General features: G+C 34.5%; 1 protein-coding gene across 1 annotated transcript in view; it reads left to right on the top strand.

Annotated features, from left to right (window-relative positions):
* Positions 1-629: 629 nt before the first annotated feature.
* The window catches only part of DSCAM (DS cell adhesion molecule), a gene marked incomplete at its 5' end in the record, with an annotated part of 259601 nt that continues 250163 nt past the window's right edge, over positions 630-10067 (top strand). The window contains 3 exons of the mRNA XM_029285138.1: positions 630-656; positions 3768-4085; positions 6771-6917. Of these exons, the coding sequence (XP_029140971.1) occupies positions 630-656; positions 3768-4085; positions 6771-6917 (492 nt within the window). The remainder of the gene's footprint in view (positions 657-3767; positions 4086-6770; positions 6918-10067) is intronic.

The following is a 10067-nucleotide window of genomic DNA, read 5'->3' as shown; positions in this document are numbered from 1 at the left end:
AAATGGAAAAGCCAGCAAGAATTCAAGGGAGGGAGGGAGAAGGGAAGGGAATTTTCTGATGCTCCCTGCCAATTCCCCACAAGGAAATTCAATGGGGTAACCTGACAGGAAATCGGAAGTTATTCCCGTTCTCATTGCTTTTTATTATTATTATTATTACCTGTACTTATTTTGTTTTTTAGTTTAGGTAAAGAAATAACTTTGAAATGATAATCCAACAGCACATGGGTTATCTAGTTCAACCTAAAATGTCCTTGCATACAGCAAGCCCAGAATTCAGCAGCTATGTTATTTCAGGATTTTCCAGCATCTCTAGTTTGAAAACTGGTTTCCTGGTACAATTCAAGGTGCTAGTTGTCTCTTTCAAAGCCTTTCGTGATTCAGGATTTGGATAATTTCAGCACAACCTTGTCCCAATCATTCCTTCCTTTCTGATTATATAAAAGGGGCTCTCTTCCAGTATATTCAGGTCAAGGATTGCCAATTTCACAAGCATGCCCTCCCCATCCTCTCCACCCAACCAAGCACCTTTTCCAGCAAGCCTTAGAGCAGGGGTGTCAAACTGCCGGCCCGCAGGCCGGACGCATCATGAGGAAGCCGCACCCACCCCATTGCCGGCAATGGCAAAGCTCTCCTGATACATTGCGTGATGTCACGTGACGTCACAAGTTTGACATGTCTGCCTTAGAGGAAGAACTGTTGCAAACTGCCCCATTTTATAAATTGGGCATTAATTAAAATTATTTGATTTATCTCTGTTGCTGTTTTGCTGTTTATCCCTTTTTTGTATGATGTGTGTTATGTATATATTTTGAATTTCAGAATGTATTTATAAAAGAGGGAATCTAAGCATTTCAGGGTTGTATTTTTTGAAGAGGCATATAAGTTCAATAAATAATTTTGTAAATTTAGTTGATTGTTGAAGACTCTTTTGAGTTCCATCTACTTTTCCATATTCAGAAGGTAGCCTCAGGCTTTCTTGGAGTTTGCCTCCAAGCTGTAAATACAGCTCTTCTCATGCGTGCAAACAAACTCCCATTCCCTTATACTTTTTAATAGCTTTCTAACAGTTTTTGTAATTTAAATGATCTACTGTTAATTTGACAGTTGGATTATTAATTCTTTAGAATAGATCTGTGGTTCAATCATTTTATTTTGATTAACTTAAAAAAACTTCTATGCATCTTTGGCTCAATACAATAAAAGCATAGCAGACACAGACTATGAAAAACAGGGAATAGGTAAGTGTGAAATTATCAGCAGGAAGCCGTCTTACATTTTGTATTTAAAATTAACACTTGAGAAAATTGAACTTTCTTTGTGTTTTTGTTCAAGTAGCACAGACTTTGATATCTTCCTAAATTGAACAAGTTTATATATGTATAGAAGAAACACACACACACATACACAAAGAGAGAGAAACCATCCATAAGGATGAGAAGGAAATTATTATATCAAAGGCAGTGCTCTAACCAGCATTCACTCAATGGCACAACCAAGCAACTGGCACCGTGTATAGAAATATCTATTCAGAACATGTCTAGACCCTCCTAAGTCTAGATGGGAGATCCCACAGAACAGAGATCCCCAACCTGTGGGCTGCGGCCCACTACTGGAACGTGGCCTAATCACCACAGGGCCATGTGAGTGGCCAGATGCTGCACACACATTTGCATATGCAGCCCCACTCACACAAACCTTGTTGCGGGTGCTTGCAGCATCACTTGCATGAGTCTCGTTGAGGGCACTTGCAGCCCCACTCAAGCAAGCATTGCCACAAACATGTGCGCGCATGCACACACCTGCCCCTCTCACAAAATCATCCCTTCTTTCCCCCTCCTGCTCTGGTCTCTCTCTCTCTCTCTCTCTCTCTCTCTCTCTCTCTCTCTCTCTCTCTCTCTGTGTGTGTGTGTGTGTATGTATGTATGTATGTATGTATGTGTGTATATATATATATATATATATATATATACATACATACATACATACATACATACATACATACATACATACATACATATATATATATCCGAAATTACTTTAAAAATGTGATCCCCGGGTATATCCATGTTCAAAGTCAGTCAATAGATGTGAGCACCAGGGAATAAATAATTTAATAATAATAATTTAAAGATAAAAGTTCTTAAGAATATTAAAAACCTTTAAAATACATAGAAATCATGTGGGAAGGACAACTCCCAATAAGAACTTGGTGCCTGGAGTACATTCTAGTATAACCGGCCCAGTGACGAGATCGAAGAGTCGTGCACACACCCTAATTAAACCTATAAAGGGACTTTCCCATTGACCAGCATTATAAGCCCTGAAGATGTCAGCGGATGCCGACGAAAGCTAGGCACTTTTATTGATTTCTATGTATTTTAAAGGTTTTTAATATTCTTAAGAACTTTTATCTTTAAATTATTATTATTAAATTATTTATTCCCTGGTGCTCACGTCTATTGACTGACTTTGAACATATATATATATGTGTGTGTGTGTGTGTGTGTGTGTGTGTGTACCAGTGCCAAGCGATAGCAACCTTAAGAAGAAAGAGTGCAAAAATAAAATACAATAATAGCACTATTAGAACACTCATTCATCCCAGGGTAATTTACTAATATTTCTCTTAAGCTCTTCTGACTCCAGAGCACTATGAACAACCAGGTCTTTAATGATGTCTGAAATCTAGAAGGGGGAAGCTGCTCTCATTCCTAAATTCTATAGGAAAGAATCCCAAGAAAGAATGCTTATCTTCAAGCTCTCTCCAGCTGCATGAGGGTAAAAGGGGAGGGGGAGTCATGTGATGAAGAATGTTGGCATGCATTACCTAAATGTGATCATTTAAAAATGTCATTCTTTGAGAATGGGAGGGAGCTCTGCATATTTTGAAGGTTTGATGGACCTTGTAAATAGGAAGATGAACAGTTATTGGTTGAAAAGAAAAGTAGTAATAGATGTTGCAGCATAAAAATATATGAAGAAGGTGTTGAGGATAAGGAAAAGCATGGCTGGAAGTTCTGGAATGAGTGTAGTTTAGATTCTCTCACCCAAGGAGCTTGCCATAATTAAATGGATGAATTCACACTATGTTCTGGAAGAATTTTCAGAGGGCCTTACAGGGAAAGTGCTTGTAGGCAGTGAATGGTGGCAGAGTTTACCCTCTGTCCAGAGTGCTGAACTGTTACCCAGTATATTGAGAAGAGCTTTTTGAGTATTTTTGCCAAGATTATTAAATAATCCAAATGGTGAAACATAAGTAAGTTAAAAAAAATGTGACAAAATTGAGCAGAAGCACTTTGTTAAGAATTATATTGTTAGATTTTTATACTTTTTATACTATTTTAATAAAACTGCGGAAATAGAATGAAATAAAATTTGTTTTATCCAACAAAGATGCTCTGTTTATCCTATACTTTGCTTCTCTGATTTGGAATTTTTAATTACTTATGAGTTAATTGGATTAATTTATAGTGTTTTGCCAAGAAATTTGAACAAGAAAATGCACAATCTGTATAAATTGATTTACTAGATATCATGATTTATTTGCAGTTTGTAATTCCCTGAAATAAATGTCTACTTTACTTCTATTGATTTTGTTGCCCATAATCCCTTTGTAAGGCAGATGGGTGCTTCTTTAATATGATAAATAAATAAAAATAAATAAAATGTTTCTAATATAAAGTTTAGGTACTAAAAAAGACATGATGGTCATAATGAAGAATTGCTTTATGCTAATTTTGTGCATTTCTATTTCTGTCTTGCAGTTTTTGGTGAAGATCTACATGCCAGCTTATATTTTGTCAATGCATCTTTGCAAGAGGTAGTGTTTGCTAGCACCACGGGGACATTGGTACCCTGTCCAGCAGCAGGAATCCCTCCTGTGACGCTCAGATGGTACCTAGCAACGGGCGAGGAGATCTACGATGTCCCAGGGATCCGCCACGTCCACCCTAATGGCACTCTCCAAATTTTCCCTTTCCCTCCTTCAAGCTTTAATAACTTAATCCATGATAACATTTACTATTGCACAGCTGAAAATCCTTCAGGGAAAATCAGAAGTCAGGATGTTCACATTAAGGCCGGTAAGTTTCCTCAGATATTGTTGCTAAAAGTTTTCCAAAGTCCTGAACTATGGTATGACTTGAAATTAGTGACTTTCAGGTGTATTTGACTCTTATAACACCTAGATAGAATGGTTGGATGATTATGTAGGAGCTGAAGTCCAGCCCCAGAAAATTATAATAGACAACATTGTAGCCTAAAGAAAAGGATAAATTCTTGCCCAAAAGTATTTATGAAGATCACCTATATAGAAATTTGCGAATGGGGTCAAGAGTTGATCAACAATATTGTGGATTAAGTAGGAGAAGTTAGATGGGAGTTGAAGAACTGATTAAAGAAAACAGGATACTTTCAGGAAAAAATTATATGAGTTTTAAAGAAGGAATTGGAAGATAGAAAAGTACACAAATCAGAAACTGAAAAAATTAGAATAACACTGAGAGAGCACATGTAGTCAGAAATTCATTATTTAATATGAAGCAGAACTAGGAAGGTATTTTTGACCTTCCTTTAATGCATTGCCTAGCTGTTACTGTAGTTCTATCCTGTGTAGATATATGCAAAGAAACTAGTACACACGTACACATGTTTAGGCCGTGTGTACTAGTTACGTGGAGCTACAGTAGCATTAACAATAATGATGGGGATCTTAATAATAATTTTATTAAGGAATTATGTAGTTAAAGATAGTTCATATGTTATCTAAGGAATTAGCTATCATTGTTACTACTAAAGTATTTATATGCAAATTCTGAAAAGCTGAGGTACATGAATTAATTATTTAGTTTGGGTTCTGGTATATTTTGTTTGAACCAACTGTACCAGCTATACAATAGCAAGAAAGAAGTGAAGCAGCTATACAACTAATATTATCTATTTAAACTGTTTTTAAGGATTCAGAAGATTATATAATAATTACAGTGTTATCTACTACATGACATTCTTTAAATATTTTAAATTATTGAATAGGAAATTCATTTGATGGAATTTAAATCTGTTTAATAGGTAAGAGTACAGGAGAAAAAAACAAGCAATAAAAATACCTGAGTTAATCTGAATTTTCAGAAATTAAAGAATTGCAACTCTATGATACTTCATTACTTCAGAATATTATTAAAGACTGTATTACTGAATCAAGCAGATTAGTTGATATGCAGCAAATATGGAACCAATCAATTTTTATTGTCCTAAAGGATGGTTGCAGTCATTAGGAAGAAGCATAAAAATATAATAGATAAAGTAAAAAGCTAGAAAAAGTTACTAATATAAAAAGGTATAAAGATATAAAAATGAGAATATATGCTTATAAGAGCCATATAAAGTATAAAAAGTAATTATATGATTCATGGTAGGTATAAGATGAAAATCTAAAAAAATGTTCAGGAGATATGCAACATCATTTTTAGCACATGTATTCTATCCATTTGGATTCTAAAATGGTACAGTGTTATATATTTTCCTTCTGTTTGTAAATAGAATAATAAGTTACTTTTGTATTTTATTTCCGGATTTAAATATTATTTAATAATCAAATACGAAATTAAATAAAACTGGTTGGTTTTATGTGTGTTGAAAGAATTCAGAGTCCCAATATGCCAGTAATATGTTTATGCTGGGGTCTGTGGATGAGTTTCCATAATAATAATTATCACAGCTTCATTTTTGTTAACAGCTTTCTCTTTTGCTTTGTCTGTTTCTACTCACTAAAACAAATCTTTGGGGACATCTATGTTACAATCTGATACCCATTTAACAGCCTTGCTTTGGTAATAAAACATGGGTAGTCTATACTGTTTTATAAGGATTCAGATGTCAGATTTCGTTAATCTTCATCATTACCATGTGAGATTGGGGGGTATAATGTTTGAACAGAGTAGCATAATTTACTTGAACAAGTTGGAACTGTCTGTATGCGGGTGTCTGATCTTTCAAGGACAATAAGGCACTAAAGTGTTCAACATAGATTCAACAGGGTCATACAGTTTGCAGGAAACTGTTATGTTGCTTAATAAACAATGTGTTTTGCCTGATACCCTTGAGAGTTTGACCACCAATTCTCGATATCCATTTCAAAAATTCAGAATAGCACTATTCTCTTACTGTTTCTAAGCATTTAGTCAGGATTTTCCAGAACATCACAGAATTCTTCCCGTGAATTAAAAAATAAAAATAAATCTAAGTGTCATCAACTAGGTATCAAGTCCAATCCACAAATTCTAGAAGAAATTTCTGAATGGATTCATGAAGCCAAAAGCATAAAAAGGGATAAAATGAACCCCTGAATAACTATGTAAGGAAAAAAATGAATATTGTATTCGTTAATGGGATACATCATTTTTCAAAATTCTACTTTTATGATAAAGAACTGGCAAACATTTTTTTTAAAAACCACTATATTCAATTTCACTGTGGTTCCATCTTAATTCATATGTCAAATTTTCTTCACCTTGAATGTTTCTAATGCTGTAAGGTCCATTAGAAGAGAACTATAGTGGAATATGACTCCTTTGTTAGTTTTTGACTTGGGCAAAATTGCCTGGAAGACTTTGGAAAACTAAAGGATCTTAATTTGTTTCTTTTTCTGTTCAATTCATTTCAGGTGGACACAATGTGTGTTTTGTTTATGATTTTTTAAATCAGATTATTTATCTTCTTTACTCTTTATCTATTGTGTCACTCGGCTTTCTTCCCGTTCTCTGTTTTAGTTTTACGAGAACCATATACAGTCCGTGTGGAGGACCAGAAAGCCATGAGAGGCAATGTAGCGGTCTTCAAGTGCATTATCCCCTCCTCTGTGGAGGCCTACATCACTGTTGTCTCATGGGAGAAAGACACAGTCTCACTTGTCTCAGGTAGGAAGAGTCTTTTGCTTCAGCTTCTCTTCTTTCCTATATATATATTTCTTTTCAGTTGATTTTCTTTTCTATTGTAATTAATCATGTTATTAAAGCATCCATGTGTTCAGGTTTGGCATTCGATACTTGGTGAATTGGGTCATTTTGCATATTTGAAGTTAATTCCTGTGCATTCTTTAAAATATATAACAGGTGTGCTTCTACCACAGCATTTATTTTTCGCAAAAAGGGTTTTTGCTTTAAAAAACAATTGAAATACATTTTCCCCGTTTTGTGATTCCAACTTTTTTATCAGTTTTTTTTTTCCATTCTGTGATCAATGCCTAAATAGTTGTAGGTGAGATGGAAATAGTCAACTGTTTCTTAAATTTTGCTTTGTCATAGTGCAGATGTAACTATTAAATACATTTCTTTGTTTAGTTTCCTTGATGTATGACAAGTAGCTCTTTTCCCGGTATTTTCTAATGTGGGAAAGTATAGAAATGGCGTTTTGCTCATGATTAAAATAATGATGGAGTTCTTTCCAGCTCAGTTAGTGGAGGAACTACTTAACCTGTAGTGGAATTGCTAAATTTATAGTTAATGCAATTGATCTAAGAACCCATTATATAAAAAAATGGGGTATCCTGTAAAGGCAATGTATTTACCTGACTGCTGATTCTTTATATTTACTGCATTTGCATTTTATTACTGTATTTTCCTTTTACCTATTTTTTCCTAACTTATGTCCTGTATTTTATTTTGGTTTTATGTTTTTGATATGGTTGTAAGACTAATCAATCAATAAACTATCATTACTACCTATAGTCTTAAAATACACAAACATGCCCTATATCACAACAAGCAGTTCATATTCTTGTATAAGAACACGAATGACAAAAGTGAATTTAATAATGTTATTCCATGACAGAGTTTGGATGAAGCAGTTCACTGTGTCTTCCCTTGGTTTAAATTTTAAGTAGGTTTGGGATTTCAGTGTCACCCTCTTCTTTATAAGGCTGTGATTTTTGTTTCATATTTTTTAAAAATCAATATAAGAAAAAAAATTGGAATACTATTCCACATTTGATCACTTGCAATTGCTTTGATTTAAATAAGATTTGTGAGTGGAATTTTTACTATGACTGCATTAAGAAGTAACATGTGGAAATATTTGCATACATATTTCAAATAATTTCTTCTGCATAAGTCAGATGTTTTTATTCATAGTATGATCCCTGCCCTTGTGGTGACAAGATAAAAAACATTTCACTTGTAAATTCTACATGGATATTATGTCTCCTTATATTCTGCCCTAGCATATAAATTTCCAGGAAGAGCAGACAATTTTTATGTGAACCATCTTCTAGAAAATATTAAACCCTTTTATCAATTATGCAGTAGCTAGATTCTGTGTTGCTGTGTTGAAAATAACTGGTCACAGAAATAAACTTTTTATTTGTCATTTCAGGTTACTTACATGTTAACTATCTTATTTTAGGTAATACATATTTTTACATAATAGAGATATTTTAGATTTACAAATACACAGTTAATTAACAGTAATAGTAGCGTATGTTATTTTTTTATCATAGAGGGTGCTTGATATGTTCCTGTTTTATCTTATCCATTTGATTTTAGTTTTGTGTGGTATATTTTCAAATTTTCCTGATCTTTGACTGAATATTGCATTTCATATGAAGTGAGTTTAACTCCATCCCTGTTAATGTTCAGGAGGTCCCTTAAGCCCTGGTTATGTCATCTGAATTGGTATTCCCAGGGAACTGGGGATATTTTAAGGGGGCTCTGCTGTTACTGATGAACGTGATTATGTACTTCTCTATACCTATATGCAGTGCTTTTTTTGTAAAAAAAAAAAAAAAAAGAAAGAAAGGTGCTGGAACTCACACACGTCATACAACCCACCTTGCCTACCCTACAAGGTTTACCTTTGTAGTTGAAAACAAACCCCTTCAATTTTTAGTGTATCTAAAAGACTAGGATTTTGTTCAAGGCAACTCTGGAAAATCCGTTGAAAAAATGTGCTGGAACTCCGTTCCGGTGCGTTCTATGACAAAAAAAGCCCTGCCTATATGGTATTGCTGCTAAAATTTGTGGTTTCTATAGTTTCATTTTTTTAGTGATTGTTTAAAACTTAAATAATGGTTGTCCTTATTTTTATAATGATTGTTTTTAATATGTTTGTTTTATATTGTGGTTTTATTTGATTGTTGTATGCCAACAAGTCACTTCCGGTGAGATCGGTGGCTATATATAAATAATTATGTCATATTGTAAATAATATAATTGCTTTGCTTACTGAAACATGACACTTGATGGCAGAAAAATATACCATACTCTTGCTAAAATCTGCATCCAAAATGCATTAAATATTTCTAGTGATATAATAGAGCTTTTCAAAAAAGGTGTGCATTAAGAATTTGTATTTGTTACAATTGGTAACAGCCAGTGGTTTTGCATCTTATATAATCTGCTTGTCTTGTTTCTGTAATGCTAGTTTTTATTTTGAGGTGAATCTCATGGCCCAGGAGTTTAAGTATTAAATCCTACCCTAATGAAAGCTTCAATTTTTATATTTTTTCCCTGTTGTTCATTCATCCTGAATTATTTATGTGCTAATTTGGATGAAGTAGAAATACCAATTCTCCAAGGTTTCTCCCTTTTCGTTCTACACTCCTTGACACCAGAATCTAGAACTATATGCCTATCAGATATCTAGGATAGAAATAGTATGACTTCAGAACTCCAGGACTGAGCATGTTTTATGGTATCACATGGTAATTCAGACTCAATGTGGTTTGAATTAAGTACCCATGTTTGCCCGAAAATAAGACCGGGTCTTATTTATTTATTTTTTGCCTTCAAAAGAGGCACCAGGTCTTATTTTCGGGGAATGTCTTTTATACTCACCTCCGGCACCGACAGCCCCACTCAGCTGGTCCACTTCTTCTGTGGCTGAAGGAGCAGTGACATTCCGGCATGCATTTCACAGTCAGGCCTTTCTGGAAGGCCTCTGCAGCTGAGAACCGAGCTATGGATTCAATCCATAGCTCGGCTCTCGGCTGCAGTGGCCTTCCGGAAAGTCCTCTGACTGAGAAATGCAGGCCTGGCTGCACAAGACACTGCAGAAGAAGTAGGCCAGTGACG

This window comes from Protobothrops mucrosquamatus, unplaced genomic scaffold (assembly GCF_001527695.2).
Source record: "Protobothrops mucrosquamatus isolate PMUCROS unplaced genomic scaffold, P.Mucros_1.0 scaffold1331, whole genome shotgun sequence".
In the NCBI taxonomy this organism is placed as follows: Eukaryota; Metazoa; Chordata; class Lepidosauria; order Squamata; family Viperidae; genus Protobothrops; species Protobothrops mucrosquamatus.
Note: the sequence above shows the minus strand (reverse complement) of the source record. Positions and strands in the feature narration are given on the sequence as shown.